This window comes from Hippoglossus hippoglossus, chromosome 3 (assembly GCF_009819705.1).
Source record: "Hippoglossus hippoglossus isolate fHipHip1 chromosome 3, fHipHip1.pri, whole genome shotgun sequence".
NCBI lineage: Eukaryota > Metazoa > Chordata > Actinopteri > Pleuronectiformes > Pleuronectidae > Hippoglossus > Hippoglossus hippoglossus.
Window position 1 is genome coordinate 11,799,377 of NC_047153.1, and position 23,074 is coordinate 11,822,450.

The window sequence follows — 23,074 nt, forward strand, 5'->3', positions numbered from 1 at the left end:
AGCAGAGTTTTTCCAAGGAAGAAACTAGTAATGGACCCAAAAGAAATGTAGCAATGTAAAAAGCACAATTAACCTCTAGTTTTATAGGAGAGGTTGCATCAAACAAACAGTGTACTTTGAAAAGTAGAGTAGCCAACTTCCCACTTCTGCCAGTGATCTTTAGAAATTACTGATCTTTTCTTGTGACCTCTGTTAGGTCCGCAGTTCTAGTCCGTTACTTTAAGGCAGAGTGAGACATCTCTCTGTTGTTTACCTGTGACATCATTACAGACCATAGGTACAGACATGACACCTGAGAATGACTGAGAATCACTGACGTGTCCACTGACCTTTCACCAAACATCAGGTCAGACACGTCACGTTTCTATCGCAGCAGCTTGTGTGTTTGAAGAACAGCCATGAGTGGCCGGCTAGTTCTGGCTAGCGCTAGCATGCTAACACGCCAGAATGCTAACAGTGTTACAATGCTAGCTGTTTTTATACTTGTGTGTGTATTGTAAAGCCCTGTGTGCTAATATTCGAGCATTTGACCATACAAACAAAATGCCGTATCTATAATTTAATGCTTTACCCGTTGAACACAACTTGTTGGTATGTTAGCTCGCAGGGAACTTTGTGTAACTTCGTATATTTTTCATAGTTTTGTGGTCGAGGTGTGACATCATTGGATTTATGGAAGTATTAAATTACTGCAATTTAAGAAAACACACAAGTAGACAAAACGCTCGGCTACACTAGTTATATAAGAACATCGCAAATTTAACAATAAACTGCAAATACTTACTATTTAGTGGCGACCTCATCTTGACGTCATCCATTGGTTTATAAAGTGTCGTGTGAAGCCTCTAGTTTAGCATTTTGGAGAGTCGCCATTTAAAAGAGACCCTAGAAATAACCATATTTGGACGAGAAGGTAGAACAGGGGAGGAGCGAGGGACGCTTATACACCTGCTTCCTGAGGGGACATTTTAATAACAGTCCATGTTTACAGCTCTACCAAAAAGGCAAATGCTCTGCAAGCACACACACAAAGAGACCAACACGATCACAATCTCTTGTGTCTGGATTTCTTTATCTGTAAAACTGACCGACAAACACAACCCCTGACTCTGATCCCTCTGATACACTTCAGCCAGTCTGTTGCCTCTGACATTTCGCCCTCCCTCCTGACAGACGTGGATCTAACATAAGAATCCCACCTTTTGTCCATCAAATGTCACCATCAGTCAAATCTATCCCCTTAATCTGACCATGATTAATAGACAACAGAACAGAACAGAACTTTGCTTCGATTCAAGTGACCTCAGTTGCAGGCCTATCTCCAAGTCACCATCTATTTCCAAGACTTTAGAAAACCTTATCTCCCAGGTCTCCTCCTACTTGACTTATTTCAACATCTTTAATAACTCCGGCCCATTTCCAGAGCTCAGAACAGTAGTGAGTCACCTCTGTTGGAGATACACACTGACTTCTCTTTGTTGGTGGACTTTGACACAATTGACAATGACATTTTTCTTAAATATGTGTGGTGGAAGTTTGTTTTAAAGGGTCCAGTACTCAGTCTCATGTCTGAGAAACAGAACCCTTCTAAAAAGGGGAACTTCTATCAAATGTGATCTCCCTCAAGGTTCGTTATTAAGCCTACTTTTAATCTCACTTCACATGCTCCCTCTTGGTTCAGAAGCACACTATTCTTTATCACTATTATGCAGGTTATCCTGGTAATTTGACCTGACTGGATACTGTACAATTAAATGTATGGTTGGTGGGGGAGCTGAAGCACTTGTTTGATCCAGTAGGGGGACCCAGAGTATAGTTTTGTACAGCTTTGTTATAGGGATCTTGTTTATTTATCATATAACGTGTGAAATATTGCATCTCTTTGCAGTTGTAAATATAAATGTTACACATCCATATTTCAACTTTGTCCACCATCCACTTACATTGACAACAGTAGCTTTAAATTACAGCAATGTTACATTTTGTATCATCCCATGCTGTTGTTGTTGTTATTGTTACCGTCCTCAGACTGTACAGTGAATATATTTGGAGTTTTGACTCTTTGGTCACACAAATCAAATATGGAAGATGTCACCGTGGACGTTTGGAAACTGATGAGGGTATTCTTACAGTATGTTTACAATATTTCACAGTAAAAAATGTGAAATCAACAAAATAATGGGCTGAATAGATGATCATTAAATCACTTTTCTTGATGTAGCCTGAATACAGAGCGAGAAGCATTTTAGAAAGTGAAATTGTCAAGTTTTGTTTAGAGTCCATCCACTAGTACACACCACCTGATTCATGGGACCCAGACAGTGACTGCGTTTTCTCCGCTAGGGGGCGCTCGGGTACAGCTCAACAGCGGCTCCTTTGTTGTAATTGAGTGTTAGAGGTCCTCGTTGTTTATTCATCACATCAGGTTCACTTGTGCTGAACCTTCAGCTTTAAATAAAACACATCCACCGTACACGGACCCTCAGGACGCCAAACACGCCTGTTTTTATTATTAACCTATTTATTTATTTGTGCTCACACTGACACCTGTCACGTGTTGGTCTGAAGTGGTTTTTAGGTTTGCTGGTTTGTCGTCATTTGTTTCATCACGGGCTTTATTTTGTTTACACATGTGCAGCAAATGACAGAAGGAAGATTTGTTTCACAGAAGAGTTTCCCAGAAATACAGAGGATATTGTTAGAATGAAGAATATCGTCAGAAACATTATTAATTGGCTGTAGCATTATTATTATTATTATTATTATTACATCATAGTTATGTTATTATGGCTGACCACTGACATCACTTTTATGTATTGTTTGTATTATTATTAACCCTATAGCCTATAATCTATAAGTCTGTATGTGTAGAAGTATTGTTGTTATTGTATTGACATGTAAAAATCCTGCAGCTCTTGCAGGTTTCTCATGCTGTTGGGAGGGAAGCAGTCAGCCGTCGGCTCTTTTGTTCCGAGAGCAGATTCAGCGTGTGTGTGTGTGTGTGTGTGTGTGTGTGTGTGTGTGTGTGTGTGTGTGTGTGTGTGTGTGTGTGTGTGTGTGTGTGTGTGTGTGTGTGTGTGTGTGTGTGTGTGAGAGAGAGGGGGGGAGAGAGAGAGAGAGAGAGAGAGAGAGAGAGAGAGAGAGAGAGAGAGAGAGAGGTGGAGAAAGGGGGGTCTTTAGGATACAGCAGGGTGAGTGAGGGAGGAGGAGGAGAGGGAAAGAGAGAGGAGAGCTGGATGCTGACAGATTCCTGATAGATGGTTAAAATGGCGAGAGCTCGTTGGACCCCAGTGAGCCACCAAAGTGTCGCCCTGTAGGTCGGAACATGCAGAAGCTGGAGCTGGATATCTCTGTTGTTTGAAAACCCTCGTGTGCGTTCACCTCACTTTGTTTCCTGGAGTGCTGGGATCTATTTTGAAGTCTTTAAATGGCATCCACAAGGCGCCGCCGCCTTGTCCTGTGCTTTTTGGGAATACTCCTGAATTCTTTAATCGGTAAGTGGCTCTACCTTATTACCGGGGGGAGATAGTGGAGGCGGGTCGCAGGGTGTGATGGTTTTGTGTGTAACGGAACAGCCGCTGTCAGCCCGCGGAGGCTCCGGGAGTCTGGTGCACGTTGCATGCGGCGATGAGCGCAGCACTGACCGGTGACTCTGAACTTGGCCGCTCTCCGGAGTCTGTTAGTATTTGTTGGTAGTAAATGTCAGTGTTGCGCTGGAGCTTGGTGCACTGCGGGATTTGTACGCGTATCTCACTGGGGCGCTCGTTCTGAGTGTGTTTTAAAGTTTTGTTGATGCATTCAGTGGAGCTTGCAGCCCAGTAGCTCCATCTGCACCATACCTGCACATTTAGATGGTGCTTGATGTCCCGGCAGCACCGTGGGAATACACGGTCGCCTCGTGCAATGCAGTCAGCAGAGTCTCAGGGTTGTTTTCATTGGTATTTTTTTTGAAAGGATCATCTATTGAAACGTGTCCCATTGATGCACTTAGTAGCCTAAGTCACATTTTGAGTGCTGCAGGAGTTAGAAGTTGCTCTCCAGCGGTGGTGTCTCTTATCAGAAGTGTTTTTTCTAGCTCTCCTCATGGCTGCCTTTTTTAATCAGGTGTCCCAGCAGCAGCATGGATGCACAACCAGAGAAACTTATGACATGCATTTTTTCCACATGGTCTTCATGTCACCAACAAAATGGGAATTAGGTCCAATAGAGTGATTGTAATGCTCACAAAACTTTATTTAGATGCAGGTTTGCATGCTGTTGAATTCATATCCACAGTTCATATCCAGTTGTGTGACTCCAGCTCCTCGGGCCAACTCTTGAGTAGTTTCATTTCATATCAGGGGGCTTTTAAAGGTGATGGAGTTCTTGGCTGGTCAGTCCTTACAGCACACCACCCTGTGGCAGGGTGAAATGACAGTGGTTATTGCTCCAAGGATAGATTGTATAGTGATTGCCTGCTGGGGAGAATATTTGTACAGATTAAATGTCAAGACTGTCCCTCTCCTTCCTTTCAAATTTCCCTTTTCTACCCATTGTTCCCTATGATAGACAGTTTCTCTGTTTCTATGAGAGGCCCCTTAATTCAAAGGCAGGAGAGAGTATTGAGTATTTGCAAAGCATACCACACAGGGACCCACAAAGGCCCTTACTGGAATCATAAAGGCCAGTACAAAGTGGTTCATAACATTTTCAGCCAGAGGAGCGGGAACAAAAACTTCAGAAACTCGGCTGTGATGGTTGTAACTCCAATCTACCCATGACATTAAAGAAATGAAGCTCTTTCAAGTGCGGGTCTGCCTCAGAGATTAGATTCAGTTTAGATAAAAGGGTCTTTTTTGATGACATTTTAAGCAGAGTTAATACGAGCGACAGAAGCATTAATACAAATATCAGCATTGGATCTCGTATGGACTGAAGGGTTCAAACTCTGTCAGATCTCTCAGATCTCATCAGAAGAAAGTCTTGGTTTATCAGAGTCTTTGCATAGATTCACTGAGTTCACTTTTGTCTTTAAAGTTTCAGAAAAAAGGACTATCAGGGTTAAATCAAAGAATGTAAGAGGAAAATACTGAAACTTCATCATAATATGTTCCTGCATATTATTATTTTAATCAACTATCACAATATGTTTGGTTTATCCTGAGTAGGATTAGAATGGTTACAGAAAGATTATACAGATGAATAGCGATGTACAGTACAGGCAGTGAGAAGATTCAGGGGAGGTGAACTGTGCAACAGCTGCCCTCTACATCTACTATCATGCCAGCATGTGGACTGTTTCTCAGCATTCTTGTGGTGCATTTCGCTGTTGCCCGTGTTACAGTAATTTCTGTATAATCATTACCGAGGCTGCTGCCATTACAACAGGTGATTAGCAGAATGCTCGAAACAACATGCCCATGAGTATCAAAGGTAACTAGAAGAAGAAGAAGAGTATTGATTCTTAAATTATCAAGCAGAATCCAATATAGGAGGAAATACAAGTATCAATGCTGCATGCATCCCCCTGGAAGTGTAATAGATGTGTCCTTTAGCCACAAGGCTTTACAGGAAAGAAATTGAGCTGTTCTCTGGACATTTAAATAGGCCATTTATACCGAAGCGGTTTCAATCATCACTTTATATCAATATAAGTATATAACCATTAGCTATACATGCTGAAAAAACACCTTTAAGTCTATAAAATGTTTATTTAATACTCAGCCCTCATGTGGAACACAGGTGGCGAGCATTCACTTTTTCAGAGTGGAAATGCTGCTTCAGCTTTCTCTCTGCAGCTCAGTGCAGTTAACAGGATCAATCCGAAATCCTTGTCCGGCACACAAAACATTATTCTACATTTCAAACACGGCTAACTTGATGCCGCAGCAGCCTGTCAGAGCAGATTTAGTTGGTACATTTACAATATGTTGCATTGATTGTTATGGTGAGTAAGAATGTAGAGTATGGCCACAGAGCTGCAACAGATACTTAGAGAGTGAAAGAGAGAAAGTAATTTAGTTCTACTCTTATTTCATCACTCTTTACTGCTCCTTTAACTATGTTATATGATACTTTATGTAGTATTTAAAAGACAATACCAAAGCTGCAGTTGATTGAAGGATTATTTAAGTATTTTTCAAGCAAAAGCACCAAACATCTGAATTAGCTGCTTTCCTTGGTTTTATTCACAGCTGATTGTAGAAAATTGAATACTGTATTTTCAGAATTGTCAATGAAAACAAGACATTTGATGATGGCACCTTGTTCTCTAGTTTACTGTGATTCACTGTTTTTACTGTTTCACAAACTAAACAATTATATGGCATTCTACAGAGCACATATTTTCTGCCAAAGCCCAACAGTTCCCTTAAATTAAATCAAGCTAAATTTACACGCTCACAGATGTCAGTTTTCTGAATATGCCTGATTGTTTTCATCAAAACCATGAATTATTCATACTGGGAAATCAGTGAAAATGTGTGAAAAACGCCCTATCTCGCAATGAAAAAATATTCCTGGATCAGTTTACTAATGCAGATCCACACCAAAATCGAATGGGTTCTTCCATGACCCATACCCTCCTTCCACCAAGTTTTGTGGATAGCCATAGATTTTTTTTGTGTGTAATTGTGCTCACAAACAAACAAACATACAAATCAATCAACCAACTAAAGGACTGGGGTGAAAACAACTTACTTGGCAAATCGATTATAAAAATAGTTTCCTGCAGCCCTGGGCTTTACCAAATCTAAACGATAACACAGCAGTGTTATCACTGGATTACAATAGATATGATGCGCAGCAGTTATGTCACTAACCTATTTTATCGCCACACTTCTTCCTGTAAGGAACCTGCGCTGTGTCCTGAGCTCACTCCTCTTGTGTCTGCTAACTATATCAGTCTGTCAGAAGCTGGTGTGTGATCCTCTCTTTACTGTTGCAGCAGTAAACCTTTGTGCCAGCTAACCACACTTATCTGTCAATAGTAAGCCAGGCCATGAGCCACACTTAGCCAACACTTGTCTCTGGTCTCACACGGTAATCCCACATGCTGGTGTTTCTTTCCCCTGCGTGGAAAGAGCATTAGGATGTCTGTCTGTCTCCTTATCTACCCATGAAATCCACGCCCGTATAGATTCATGTCTGCGCACACGTGTTTCTGTGGACTGGCCACCGCTTTTTTTTTTTACAGCTGTGCACGTCGTCCTCTCCCTCTTCACACCCTCTGGATGCTCAGCATTCACAGATGACCTTAACCCAAACCACATAAAGTGCAAAATCCAGTGATCGACCCCTCTGTGTCTGTTGTCCCCTTATCTCCTTTGTCTCTGTGGATCTGTTATGATTCACTGTTGTGCTCAAAATAATTTCCCCTGACCTTTCTTGTTTTTAACCTTCTCTGCTCTCCCAGAGCTGAGAATTGAATTACCCAGTCACTCTGGCAACGTGCTTTATTCCTGATAGGAACGCTGCAGCCGAAGAACTTTCACATTGTCTCTGCTAATGGAAGAAACTGAAATCACAAAGAGCCATATACAGCATCAATCAACTCCAAATTAATGACATTGAACACTGAGGTGACATTCTGCTGTTTGCTGCGAGGCTTGATAACACGGACAAATTTGATTTGACAACTGAAAATAAAAAGCCTCTGATATATTTCAGTCTCTCTGCACAAAGAAAGGTTGAATGTAAAATAATTGGATGTCCTTTACGTTGTCACATTTGTCCAGAAGCACTTGTAATAGTTACTTCACCATGTGTTGATGAAAACATGAAGGCTGGCCGGGGGCTGTGGGCTCTTTGTGTGCCATGTTTTTTTCTCCACTGGCCGCTTCCTGTGTGAAAACGTGATCTCTCTTGCACCAAATGAAATGCAGCTCTGTGGCCAGCATCAGTTTGGACAACAGCAGCCAGCCCAGGCGGCAGGATCACTCCCTGCCAGCTAAGGGTTAAATATTTCTCCACCGCCACCCCCTTGTTTTTCACAAGTGGTAGCACTGATGTCTCTTTGGTCCCATGGCCATTTTACTTACCGTGCTTGTTGAGTGAAAAAAAGGGAGGGAGGGTGGGGGGCACATAAAAAAGGATACAGAGCAAGAAGAGGAGAGAGAGAGGAAATGTTTCTTTGCATTATACTCAATATGTGATCTTCATGAGGGAGGGTGTCAGTAAATTCCTTGTCTGCACCTAAGGGGCGGCACTTCTTTCTGGTTGGAATTTGAGGGACATAGCCAAAGGTTCTCTGTTTTGACCCTTGTGCTTTGCCCCCCTCACTGCCCGCCCCGCTAGCCCCCCTCCCCCCAGATTCCAGGGCCCGGGGCAGAGACTGGTAGTGCTTAGTCCATCAGCGGCTGAAACATGATATCAAGAGAGCCCGCTAAGCTCCTCTTTTATAGTACCAAGTCAGGTCAGGCTGTTTACATCCTTTATTTATTGTTCTGCCACTTCCCCCTCTTTACCCTCAGAAACCACAAATACAGAAAATCTGATCTCTTCTCCACATTATCAAATGAAAAGCATCACTACAATAATAAAAGTATAACTGATGGAGCTTCGAGTCACAGTGTCGTCGCTTTGTGTTGGCGGGTGAAAAGGGAAAGGCGAGCACAGTGATCACAGTGACAAAGTTGCGGCCACTGGTTCAAAGGTAGAGCCTATACAAGGCCGTGTGTGGGGGCGTATGTGTTTTTAGTACAAGCTAACACATACTCTGGATACATTCAATCTATAGGCTCCATTGAATTCCCCCCTTGACTGTAGCCTGGAGGGAGCTCAGTCAAGGGTTTTTGATTCATGAGCTGTGAGGCCTGGTGAGCTGCTTTCAGTGACGTGACATTCGGAGCAGTCATTTCTGTTTGTTCAGGTATCAGGGTTCATATGAAAAGTATTACCTGTCACATTCCCTTTTGACCCTGGATAGTCATAAAAACTAATAGAAAAGGAATGAGCCTCAGTGAATATTACCAGGATATATGAATTGAACAATATGTTTATGATGTGATAGATCACATCATAAACATATTCGTAACAAGTCATTTTCTCCTATTTGCATTGAATTTAGAATTGAGTTGGTCATGCCGCTGCATTTGCAAACTCTTCTGCTCATACATACCTTCACTCAGCCATCTACATGTAAATAAAGGTGCAGGTAGATTTAGTAAAAGGGTCCACAAACTTTAAAACTGTCTTATAGTGAAAATAAAAAGGAATTAGGAACTGTTATGAAAAAGAGAGTGACACAATCATAGTTAATGTAAATGTACATGTTTGAATGGACAGGGCTCATGGTTGCCGCTCTGGTTTTAGAGTCAGAGTGTGATATAGCCACAGTTTGCATGAACTTTTTTAGTGAAGAATGAGCCTAGTTTTGTTTTCTTAGCATAGCTTGGTTATTGCAATGTGACAGTGGGGAGAGATGACATAAAATGATGGAGAGATAGAGAGAGGGTCAACAGAGGTTCGCATCCATGTTACAGTTCAACACCTTACTCACCAAGCCACATGGTTACCTCTATATACAGCTGCTTTATTTCAGGAAGAAGTCAACTTCACTGGATTTGTTTTTTCTGGAGCTTTATAGTTTGGCCACATAAACTTAATAAATTCCATCTGCTGAGAAAAGGAGATGAAAAAGCCAGTAAGCGGACCTTGAGTTCGTTTTTTATTAACAAGCAGTGGCCCCCTGGTGTGTCAGAGATTACATATTAATGCTGTTCTTGTTCAATCCCACAAAATACGATAGAAAATAACAACGTTTTAGATTTAGTAGTGCAAATTGTATATCTAATACTGCAGAAGACATCCAGATTTGTATTTATTTATTGCAAGTTCCTTAAATAATGTTAATTGATCCAAAAAGTGTGTTCATTGCTGATAGAGAAAGTTGGTCAAGTGCAAGAATATGAATCAGTTATGGGATGATGCTCTGTAATGGCTTGTGTTGGAGTATTTCTCTCAGTGTTGTCATTATTTACAGCGATTCGATTAAAAGGTGGAACAAACGCATACTTCAGACATGGGAATGTAAATATTTCAACATTCTTAAAGCTAAGGGGAAATACAAGTGAAAAATGTATGTTGAAGGGTTTGTTTGATCCAGACTGAACATTCGTGTGTGTGTGTGTGTGTGTCCTCAGGTGTGATGTGCGAAGCGGAGCTCTCCTTCACGCTGGAGCCCAGTGACATCATCGCAGTACAGGAGCAGCCCCTCATGCTCCACTGCCAGGTGGATGGCATCCCCCCAATTACGACACAGTGGAGGCACAACGGCCTTCTTCTAACTCAGGACCGGCATCACACCACCTTCATCAACGGCTCACTCCTGATCGGCCACTTCCAGAAGACCAAGTCTGACGGCTCATCTGACGAGGGCGACTACGAGTGCATGGCCCAGAATTCTTTTGGGCTGGTGGTGAGCCGCAAGGCCCGAGTTCAGGCAGCCAGTAAGTCTCTTCTTTGGTCTTTGGTTTGTGTTTTCTTTTCTGAGAAGGTTTCTGTTCACATGTCCTCACTGTAAACCTAATTGGGTTCATATAAGTACATTCTTTTCAAGTTTAGTTAATCACCATATACTGTATCCCCACTAACATGGTTGCCATGGTTATGCCCTTTTTATTTTTGCCGTTATTAGATGTTATCTTTCAATTTTGACTTTATCACCCTTAATGACCTTATCTTGAAATACCAACATATTCATTTGTCTGGGCCAGATTGTGTTTTACCTTATGTCAAGAAATCATGATACATTCAATACATTTATTTTTTTGATTAATCTTTATCCTCCACAAATGTGAACAGGGTAATTGAAATATCGCCTTAAGTAATCTCGTTCCAGTCCGTCGGGGTATCGCTGTGCATGTAAATGTGATTAATATATGTGTGGAGTCATTTGAATATTTGAATATCTTTCTTTGAGTTTAAAGAACTTTCTGATGCTCATCTACAGTCCTGCTTAGAAATTCTAGCCTTTGAGTTTAGCATTAACAAGCGCTCATGCTGGGAGTCTCCATGCTGCCTTGTGTGTTAGTGTAATAAGCTTGAAGCAACCCAGCAGCCCGCTCCGTGTTTAAGGCATCAAGATCAATTTTCTCTGGCTTGAGCACCCAATCTCTTATTTGAAGTCAGATCAGCAGTTCTAAAGAAAGTTCCCATCATTTTTGCTGTGGTTTATTTACAACAGTTTTATCATATCATAGTGAGACTTTTCCTCCCGTCTCATCTCTCTCACACACTTAAAGTGCACGTCTCAACTTACTTTCAATCCAAGGTATCCAGGCGTTGCACGTTGCACATTCCTCAGTGGACACGCTGAGGTGATGCAACAGGGACTTCGGTGACACTGTACCGTTCCACACTGTGCTGAGTTATGACTTTTTAAAGCCTCTGTTATGTATATACTTTGACACAGAGATGGACAAAGGCTCACGGAAGCCTGTTGATTCCTGGGCTATGTGTAGACAGCGCACTGCTGTGCTGTTGTGACCAATACAGCTTTTCCCCTCAGTGGGATGGGGGGGGGCAGTAAGCACGGTCGTCTCACTGGCTGAAGGCACAAGTCACTTCATCTCAGTGCCCAGCGCTGTCAAACACATCCAACCTTTTAAGGCCTCGACATGGAGTTATTCTTTTCAAAGGTCACGTTGGAGCTGCAATTTTTACCGCTTCTTTTTCTATTCTGAAATGTCAGCAACATGGCCGCCCCTTTTTTTTTTTTATATTTCTCACAATCATTTTGATAAAGTGGTAAAAGAGCACGAGGAAAATGAAAATCCATAGATTAATGAAAACAAGGTTTATCATAAATCCCCAAACAGGATGCACGGAGAAAGCAATAGAATGAACCAGATGATATTTACTGCAGCATTGTATGGTTATTAGTTATTTAAAGCTTTCATATGTGGTGGCATTTACATGTTATTCACTTTATCATCTGGCATTGTGAATTCTGTAATCAAAAATTCTGAATCAGAATAATAATCAGTTTGATTACCAGACAGTTGTTGAAATTTGTTTAAATGGTTGTAAATTAATAATCACATATAATTTCAATGTGTTACAGTGTAATGTCAAATTATAAATTATATATCATATTCATCATTTTATAAATTCAAGAGATGAGTACCATTTGAGAATTAAAGAATTATGCAAGTGCAGAGCAATCGTCCATCTGTCTAAGAGAAATTGAATATGGATTTAATGAATGAACCTGACTTTGACCACTAGCAAAGTGCAATTATTCTGTTCTGGGCTTTGCTCTCCTGCAGACCTTCCCAGCTTTTCCTTTTGACTTGTATTGATTAGTCGGGGGGGGGCTGAAGGATTACAGAAAGTCACATTCTGACCCCTGACATCTGACCTTTTGGGGTCTGTTAAACAGTCTTTTGGCGAGGCGTTGCATGAGTAATGGCTCTCAACTCCTTAATGGAGTGTAGTTTTATCAAGGCAGCAAGAAGCAAGAAACCATCACTGTGGGAAAAATCCTCCAGAGACTTGAAAGGTCCAAAGCGCCTCGAAAGATAAAAATGTCTCCCTGTATATTGTCACCCTCTTACCCATCTTTGCCCATTACCCATCAAGGCACCTCTTGTGTTGTCCTGTTGTTCAAGCTTCAATCTATCAGACTGTTACATAATCGATCTTTTAAGGTGCATAACATCTCTGCATTACAATGTGTAAAAGCAACTAGAGCTATGATATTAAGTTTATTTTTTTTACTTTATTCCAGATGTTTCAAGTAATTTTAAAACCTAGATAAACCTGTAATTGTGATAAAGGTAGGTAGTCTGTTCCTTATGGTCGCTTCTCAATGGCATCATATCCCCTTTGTGCATGTGGCAGTGCTCAGACGTGGTCGAACTTGCCTTTTATATAGTTTAAAAGACACATACTTGGTCATTTTAACTATAAATTTCAACCACATGAAGGAGTCATTGAACGTGGATCATTAGAAAGATAAGCAGAGAAAAGGTTAGTGGTAGCTTGGCTTTATACGAGATGTCCTGTGCCCACTGAACAGCTTCAGAAAAAATTGTGAATCTGTTTTATTCAGTGTTATATACCAGATTTAATCAAAGGCTTTATGTGTTTTGAAAAGGAGCTGATCTCTATGGATAATTTTGCTCTTGAACAATTAACACTGATGTAATGGTAACCAGGGCAAGCTGCCTGCAGTGGTGGTGAAATCTAATGCATGTCATTGTTTTGATGGAGAGACCCCTAGTGGCGGAAAACTGTATTTTGTCCCTTTAATATAAGGTCTTGAGCTTAATACTTCAGGGGATCTATATTTTAGAAGGCTTTGGACAATCACTTGTCCTTTTCTTCTTCTCCTAGCCCATCAGGGTTCTGCATTGTGCTATTAAGGACTAAGTGTTTTCTTTTAGTTTTTGAAGCGAAATGGCTCAAAACAAGTGAAATGCTCTCCTTACAAAGCTCAGTGACTAGTGTTTGTTTCTTTTTCTGTCCCCTGTGTTTGTAGAGGTCGATGCTCTCTTTGTGATTTTTAGGTAATTTGCTGTGTTATAGTCCCTCTTACAACAGAGCCCTGACTTGTACCACTGTGATGCAATGGGTGGTGTGATTACTGAAGCCTCTTTATAGCCCTCCCAGTGGATAAAGCCGCCACCGAACCCTCCACACTACCTCCCTCCATAAATTTCACTTTTTATTTGCTTGACAACCATTTGTGTGAGCTCACTGTCGGGGGCTAGTGTAAGACGGACTCCCCATCGCCCCTCTAAATCGGCAGTTGGTCCAGGAAACACTTTTTTCCTCCAAAATGTTATCTCTTTGATGGTCGGTTTTCTCTCTCTCCGTCTCTCTCCCTCTTTCCTCACTTTCTCTTGGACCCCCTCATTAGCTTAGGTTCAGGAAGCTTTTCATCATGTGGCTGAATGACAAGCCTGATACAGTGGACCCAGCTAGTGTTCCTGCCCCTCCCCCACAGCACACCCGTGTCACCAGGCAACACACCACAAAAGGCCCCCGTTACAAAATAGCTGTTAGGATCAATTGAAATGACTTGCTTTTGTCTGTTTGTCTGGAATTAATTGGAAAGAGTTGAAGCTTATTTAGGAAATAATTTATTTTTTTCCCCAGGCCCATTCATATGGGGAGATTGTAATTGACCTCAGGGACTATCCGAAAAGATTTGCAAACACAATATGAAGTGAGCAGAGAAAAGGCAAACTGTGCAGTGCAGTGCATGAGGAGGAGGAAAACACAAAATGCAGTAAATGAACATATAATAACTCCATTATTACAGGTATGTGCACTTAATTGTATTGATTGCCTCACTGTTGATATAGAGCCCTTTAATTCTGAAATTGTCATGTTAAATTGCACTGTTGTTATAATGTTAGGCTTCTGAATGAGACCTAAATGAAAAAGAACCAAGGGGGCCATAAAGGATGAAATAGGAGGAGACATAGGATGCCTGTAAAAGTGTCTCAGTTTATGCCCATACCTCTCATTTGTGTGAATTTAACTCCTCCCAGGGGTGTAAATGTAAAGACATGTGATGTCAACCAGGCAGAGTCAGATGTGCAGCCGGGGCAAAAGATGCAAAGTTGCAACATGCAACTTTTTAAAAGCTGCGTAGATGCTTTGCCACTAGCAGCTCAGCCTGAGACAGCGCTTAGTGAGAGTGATTTATGGGTAGCTGTTAGTTTACCTGCGAGTGTTTGTATGCGTGCATGCGCGTGCGCTTGCAGGGTCGACGGTAGCTCTCCATCACCCTCCGACCTTCCTGTTCCCACCCCTTTCATGGCCTCCCGCCCGAGTGAATGCTGAAGCTCCATCCCTGCATCTCCTTGTAGCTTCCTTTGTCTGCGGACCAAACCCCGCCCTCGGTCCATCCCCCTCCCACCCTTGTCCTTCTCTGCTCACTTGCCACGAAGCAAGTCATCTCCCTGTCATAAAGATCAGCCAACTAAATGCCATGTTCGATCTTCTTCTGACATTGGAACATGAAGCCTCTTACTGTTTTCTTTCAATCCTTGCAAAATCAAAATTAGCTCATGCAGAAACCACGTGTTTGACTCTTGATGTTATTGTTTTGCTGTACTCCTCTTGCTGATATCATTTCTCTCATGGATATTCTTGCCTTGAAAACATCACATTGTCGTAGCATGTGTGGACATGGCCTCATATCTGCTGTTTACCTTTCTTTGGGCAGGTATTTGGGCTGATGTTAAACCCCAGTGTTCCCCCTTGCTGTGTGGTCAGTGCCCCTCCATCTGTCGGAAGGATCGTGGAAGAAAAGCCTTTTTTTCCTCCTCTTTTTTTCGCTGACCTCTGCTTTGTATTTACACTGGAAACTGGTTTATTACTGTACACCTGCAGAATGAATGCTCAGATCTCATTGGTTGATTATACTCGCTCCATTTTAGCTGATTTAGCATTGTGAAGAGATTTCATTACTTGTTTGCAAAATGACCTGCTTTCTGGGATTGGTTCAAAGTACGGCAGATCCTCTCTAATAGCATTAATGGTTACATACAAGCAAAGGCAAGGGTACAAAATCCAATCGTGTGGTCGTCCTCCAATAAGATGACACCCCCCCAACTCACTCCCCGTCTTGTCTATCAAGATGATGTTTGTCCTCTGTGGCTTGTTTTTTCTTTTTTTCAGGAAGCTGAATAAACAGCAATACAAAATGTCCCTAATGATAACTCTGGATATTTACATTCATACGTTTGTCCCTCTCCCCACGGAAAAAATAAGGGAGGCGGAATCTCATTTTTTTGAAGATGACACATCATTGACCTTGAAGGTGTAAAAAAATCCCCAATGGATCCCATACTTCCCATAGTCTACCATTTTGTCTTAGTTTACTGTATGTCCAGGTTTCCAAACCAATTTAGAAAGGTTAAACCGCGACAGTTAATAACAAATCAATTACATTTCACATTCATTACTATTCTTATTTCATACAGTATTGATAATGCTGCAAGGTTGGAAATAAAAAAAGGACATGAACCCTATCTTGTTTTGCAGAACGATCAGTTGCACTGCCTCTATCCTCGTTTGTCAAGAATCAGTGGCAAAACAACAACACAATGGTTACAAATGTGCTTAAGGGATTTCAGCCATGCACAGAGCACAGTCAGGAGGGCTATAACAATCCTCTATTAGAGGGGAGCTGCTTCATTATATGAGGGATGAGCTACGTGTGGAGCAGAATGTCTGCTCTAAAAATACCTGCCTGGGTAAACATCACTTAGGAAATCAAGCCTTTAAACAGGGTAGTGATACTGAAGTATGGTCACACAGTATTGGACTTATCTTATCCCTCCATGTGCATGTCTCCATGATTGAAATGTTTTTTGTCCAATTTATTAATTTTCTTAGAGTGATATAATAACAAATGACAAGAAAACCTAGGCACGTGATACTCATAGGTCCATTAAACTCTGTGTGCCAATTTCATATACACAGAAAACACATGGGCCAAGTTTAGGTTTTAACCAAGGACAAATTTAAATTGAATAATCAACCCACAGAAGCATAAAGGGAAACAAAGTAGAGGTTAGAACATAACAAACAACAGAATTGATCACAGCTGGATTTAGTTGGAGAATAAAATATATGAAATATATGAGTAGTATTTCTAAAGTGAAAAGTATAAGGGACCCAGAGTTGAACCATATGAGGAGCACCAAATGGAATGATGGCTGTTATTGGCCTTAGATTAATTTAAATTAGAGTTAAATTGATGTATGAATTATCACTTGATTATCACTTGATTATCACTTCTCAGAACACTTCTCAGAACTGCTAAAATATTGTTTGAAAATGATGGACAAAATTATTTTGTTTGCTTTTCAGTTTCTGCTTATTTTTATTTATATAGAATTTGGCCTAAGTTCCAAGAACTTGTATAACTATCTGGGGAAGATCTGTGTCTTCTCCCTTTACCTGACCTACCATTTCCTTCTTTAAGAGTGCAATACAGTAAAAGTTACACTCGTACTTGTTTATTTCCTTTTTAATTATACTATGAATATTTATTCAGCCATGTAAACTACTTTAAAATGTGCAGGTAGAAAACAAGATATTAACACATCTGGTGCAGCTGTAAACAGACACATTCACATCCCACACATTCCACAGGTCAAAAAATGGAAATGTGCAATTCGGATTGATGAAAAGGTGGGAAAGTAAAAAAAAAAAAGACTAAAATAAATTATGGTACAAAGTGACCAAAGATCCTTTAAACATCAACCTTCTGGCTTGCTGTCTTTTTTTAATGGTTTAATTAATTCAAACATCTTATTCTTCATTTTAATGGCGCTCCTCATGTATTTAACAGACCTATTAAGTTCTTACCCAGAACAACTTAAAATGCAAGAGCAAACTTTGACCTTGTCATCGGGACGCTGCCTCCTCCCACTGTGCCAGCTGTTCTCATCAGCTGTGTACACTGATCACCCAGATAATGCCCATTCAGATAAAGTCATACAAAGCCGTGTGAAGTTAGGAAAACACCATACTTGGATTACGTGGAGTCATATTTAAGTTTGAGTGAATCATTTAAAGAAATTGCATGTCAGCGCGTAGGGATTCTGTGAGTGATTCTGCACGTGCAACTGACTGCGCCCGTGCTCGTGTGTGGGACTCTGTTAAAGAAGTCCCTGTTGGTCTCCGGATGTCTCTGGGCAACCCTCCCTATTCTCCAACAAACAAATGAAAAGGGGGCCTAAAATTCCTCCTGCCTGCTTTTAAGGCTCACAGGAGGAATTCCTAAGTAATAGAGGTGAAAGGTGAAAGGAGAGAGAGCAGACGCTGGGCCAAAGGTTGGACCAGGCAGACCAGTCCCAAAGTGCTGCTTTGTGATATATAAACACAGCAATCCTGTATTCTTTTCACCATCTTAACTTCACCTTGACCTTTGGAAGAGTTTTCCAATTTTACTCCTCCAGAGCGAGGTGGTATTTTGGTTGGTCCATTCATCTTACTTTACCCATTATCATCATCAGAATGAGAACGAGGTGTAGCTGAAGGTTAGGCAACAGGGATTTATAAATTCAGTAGAGGGTTCTCCTAAGGATAGAGGCAGGACAATATGTGGGTCTGTGCTGAGCGTGTACGTTGGTGTTCCTGTGATTCCAGGCTTCACTAGAGGCTCGGTTAGCTCTCGCTACTGCCCCGTCACCGCGCTTCACTACACTTAACAGAGCCTTTATGGGCAGATTGTGCAGTTAAAAGCCTTTACAAGGTCTGCACCATCCACTAATAAAAAAGCACAAAAACTCCCTCTTCCTGTCTTCTACCTTGGCAGACATTTTGGTTTTGGTAATCGTGTCGATGACAGACAGGAGCTGAAGCCAGTTGTGGATATAAGTAGTTAAGATATAAAGGACATGATATTGCATTCTACTAACGATATCGCCCTCTTTGTTGTCCACACACACAAGGCCCCTCAGTCCAGTTTTCACTTTTTTCAAGCAGAGATCAGGAAATCTTTCTGTGGTGGCCAATAAAGAGTTGGAGACAAAGAGCAGTCAGTGATGGGCAGGCAGCAGCTCTCCTCTGGGCCTCTGCCACCTCTCCCCTCTTTAGCCTGTGTGAGTGTGTGTGTTTGCATGTGTTGGGGTACCTCTCGGAGCAGGGCAGCACCTATTGTTAGTTGTGAAATACAGGGCAGTGGAGTGGCTGGGAACAGGCAGAGGCTGTGGAGATGTGCCGCCTCTGGTGGCTCCGCTTTGTGACGGTGGCCTGAGTGTTTGTTCTCCTGACCAACTCGACTAGCTGTGGCTGGGTCCCCCCCTTTTGTCGCCGCTGACTCTGGGTGGGTGTGTTTCCCCTTGAAACCACCCTCCCCCTCTCCTCTCTCTGTTTCAGCATTGACTTAGAAATGGAGGGGTCAGAGGTTATGAGGGGCTGGACGAGGGAGAGGGGGGTTTATCTGGGAAAATGTGACCTTTTTGTGTGCACTAGGGCAGAATACCCCTCCCCTTCTTTTTTTTTTCTCCTCCCATTACGTTTCCCCTCCTCCAACGCTCAGCCTCCAGCTCAATCCCCAGTGGGAACCCATCCCCCTGTCGGATGGCCGTGGGGCAGTGGCAGTGACCTTGGCTTTGGCAGTGAAATAAGGTGTCCCGAACCTGTCACTGCATCGCAGCTCTAACCTTGCCCTTTCCCCAAACAACCAACGCAGCAGCCTGGAAGAACAAGAGCAGAATAAGCGTATTCTCACTCACTCAGAAAGGACATTATTTGTCTCTGTCATGTGTTTTCTGCTTTTCCACAAAGGCTAAACAATAGGTCTCTGAGAACAAAAGTCAGTTCTACATAAAATTAGACTTCTTTACTTCTGTTGCTGCTGTTATGTCCAGATGGGTTTCAAGACAGGACTTGATGATCGATTTTGGAGTTGGTGAAAGGAAGAAACATTTCACTTGCTTCACAGAGGTATAATGATAAGGCTCTGCATTAAAGCTATCATTTATTCATTTTTGTGGCTGCACACAGCAACACGCAAAGTGGAGTTTCCAGCTTGAGACTTATTTTTCAATTTTGACAGAGGCCAACTGGTATTTGTGCGGAGGGAATAATGAGGGAGGGTGAGTGTGAGACTATGAAAGCTTGTGGGAAGAAATGATTGAATAGGTTTAGTCCCCCTCTCTCCCTCTCCCTCTCTCTCTCTCGCCCTATCTCTCTCTCTATCTCTCTGCATTGCAGTTGTCTTTTCTATCACATCCTGAAATAAGGGATTTACTTTGAAAACATGAACTCTTTGGGATCAGCACTGAAAATATAAAAACAACCTCTTTACCCTCCTCTCTCCATAGCTGTGGCACATGGGCAGAGCTCCAGAAGTGTTTGGGGTTAGAATACTGTCCCACACTCCACTGTGTGTGTGTGTGTGTGTGTCTGTGTGTGGAGTCAGTCACCAGGAATAAAATGAATTCCACAGGAACAAATTAGTGTTGTTGCTGGCAGAGGATGAAAGACATCTGGGGTGACCAGGTTTTGTTAGCATGTATCACCTTTGGGAATTTGTAAAATGTACAGTTCATGGGGCGGACATGACCACTCATTATTACAAATTATGACATCCAGTGTTAGAAATTTACAGTGTGGGAATTAAGGAAGAAAATGTTCATTTCTGTGACTTGGAGAGACTTTATCAACAGCATATAACAGACAAAAAGCCAGGTTTTACAATATTCTCTGTTAGGATTCTTAGGTTTTTGGTCCTATGCCTTGGTAATCTGTTCATGTTTGGGGGCTGTTGGTTGGACAAAATAACACTTTTGAAGATTTTCAATTTGGGCTTCAGTAGATTGTGATCAGTATTTTCTCTGACTATTACAAAGCAAACTTGAGTTGATTTACCAACAAAATCATCTTTACATACACCAATGATAATGGCAGTAGAGCGCATACCTCAGCCAAGGCCCAACAGTCCCCTCTAGATCTGGATTTTTATTTGGATCTGCACCAAATTGCACACACTTATAAATATCAGTCTGATATTTTTCCGAGATCCATGCACAATTATTCGAGAAATCAATAAAAATAAAAAATAAATTTCCTTTCATGCAATGTTAAAGAAAGTGAAATCCGGAACAAACTTTAATGGGTTCTATCTTGGGTCGTGCCCCACCCTCCACAAAATGTCATGGAAGTCATTGGTGTAGTTTTTGTGTTATCCTGCAGACTAACAAACAAACAAATACAGAAGAAAAACACTACTACTAGTAGAACTACTACTATGTGATACTACAATGTATGATATATAGTAATCACTTTATTGACAACATATTGCAAAAGTGTAAATTTTATCTCGATGTAGAAGTGTAGGTGACTAAGCAGCATTCATTTGACTTGTCCGAGTGGCAGAGAAAGTAGGCCACAGCAAAAACAAGATTCTGAAGGAGGCAGGGGGAGATGAAAGTGGATAGGTAGGGAGTAAAATAGATGGAGCATGTGTCGGTGGTCTCAAATGATCTCTGGGCCCCTCTGGCTCTGGAGGCTGGACCTTGAACCAGGAAGGAACATTCCATTCCGATGCTGTGCCGTGACCTCCTGACCCCGGCAGCTTTGTTTCAAGGGCAGCTTTTGGATAGGCAGCAGGATGCAAAGCAACAGCGGCAAACTTAGCTTGAAGAAGCACGCCTCTGCCGTTAGAACATGCCGGAAAACTGCTCCCCTGACCCCAGACTCGTAAATCATCACTGTAACGTGCACATTACCTACACTTAACATCAAATAAATGCACTGACATGGACATGTGCACACTCTGGCTCAGGCTCACGGTCAGTGCCTGTACATACCTGGACCTGCTCCTTGTAAAAAAAACAGCAGCTAATGCACCGTGTGCTTTCCTGCAACACAAGATATGTTACTGAGGCCTAAAAGTACAACTGAAACATTTAATTTACTTCCCACCTTAAGTGATATGTTAGCAAATGGAGGGTCCATTAAAGTAGATGTATCAAATGGCTTTTCAGCGGACGAGGTGTGTTTGTTTTATAATCATATAAAGAATTTGTACCATCCACTCATCTGGAGTCTTCAATCACGTTTATAGACGTACCTCTGCTTCTTTTTTTTCTCTTTAAAGAAGTGGTTTCATGTCATGTGTTAGTGAGTCGTAAGGCAGATCAATTCATTGCCTCAGCGTGAAGAGATGAAACATGATGCTAGTAGCCCTCTTCATTTGCCAGCATAGGCATTATTTCTGAGTGGGAAGACAGTTTTAGAGGGTTAGCTGGCTGATGGCAGGCTGGAAGAGCCTGTGATATGTGCTTATGTCTGACAGCTTATGGTGGTACTCCTCCCATCCACTGCAGGGAAAAGACGAGAACGTGTCAGTCAAGGGAGAGAGGCAGCTCTACAGGCTGCTCGTCTGCTCTTTGTCAACCTCTCTGTTTTGAGGACATTATTATGACAAGTGATTGGACACTTTTCAAGCAAAAAATGTCAAATATGTTTCGGCTCCAACGTGAGGAGTTGCTACTTTTCTTTGCTGTACATAGGAAACTGAAAATCTTTGATGAACATTAGGTTTTCTGATATTTTTAAGGCAAGGCAATTAACTGAGAAAATAGATAATCAAAATAATGTGAAAAAAATGAAATCACCAAAAAATAATATGTTGAGCTGCTTGAAAACCACAGCTTATTAGCCAATTAATTGATAATCCTGAATAATTGACATTCATTTGATTTACAGTAAAGAATCACTATAAAGAGAAATCCTACATTTTATCACAGTGTTCATAAACCCTCGCCTTCAGATAGAAAAAAAAAATGTTTCTCTCAATTTATGTAAATCCAGAGCTGTTCTTTGTTTACTCAAATCCTGTAAATGGTATTTCATTATCTGATTGTACAGATACACTGTCGTAACAAATACAGTATCTGCAGTCTTTGTTTGCACATACACTGTAGGTAGAGGCAGAGACAAAGGGCTTTCATTCCTCACCCGCTGTCTTGTAACACTAAGTGGTTATGACAGGGCCTGCACTTGCCTCTCTTCATATCCTCCTCCTCTCTCCCCCTCTTGCTCTGCTCCTCTTCCTCTTTGGTTATTTTTCCTGGTGAATTGGTGTGAGCTAGACGGTAGGCGTGGCGGGGGAGTAGCACATGTGTGTACAAAAGGAGCTGGGGGGGGGTTACTGACTGCATATTAGCATGTATTTGTCAGGATTGGCCGGTGGGTACGGGGATGAACGAGGGGGGCGGGAGGGGTCCTTGGATCAGCAAGGGGCAGTAATATCCCTGGTGACCGCAGTCAGCTGGCAGCCTGAAAGGATGGAGATAAATAAGAAAAGAAAAGAATGGGCAGTCTGACTTTGAGTTTCCCGCTGTCTCGACAGAAGGATGCTGTGGTGACAATGTCCTGACGTCACAAAACGAGGCAACAGCTATTTTTTCCCATGCATTAACGGCTGCTGCCCTCTTTGTCAATGTCTGAAAAGCCCCAGGCTCTTCAACAGCTTTCTCACTAGTCCTCAGCACGTCTGTTTAAATGTACACAAATGTGTGTCTGTGTGTCGTCGCTGCCACAAAGTTTGTGAATCCGCGGTTGAGCAAAGTATCTCCCGCAGCATCTTAGCTCCCAGTAACTGATCTTGTGT

At 41.8% G+C, this 23,074-nt stretch overlaps 1 protein-coding gene across 2 annotated transcripts in view; it reads left to right on the plus strand.

Annotated features, from left to right (window-relative positions):
* The first annotated feature begins 238 nt into the window (after positions 1-238).
* Positions 239-23,074, plus strand: part of igdcc3 (immunoglobulin superfamily, DCC subclass, member 3) — a 58,838-nt gene continuing 36,002 nt past the window's right edge. Inside the window, exons 1-2 of one of the 2 annotated variants that reach the window (XM_034581618.1) lie at positions 239-346; positions 10,122-10,427. In XM_034581618.1, the coding sequence (XP_034437509.1) occupies positions 10,127-10,427 (301 nt within the window). In that variant the 5' untranslated portion in view covers positions 239-346; positions 10,122-10,126. Of the gene's footprint in view, positions 347-3,228; positions 3,495-10,121; positions 10,428-23,074 lie in introns of those variants that run through there. The other variant, XM_034581617.1, reaches the window with a different exon arrangement.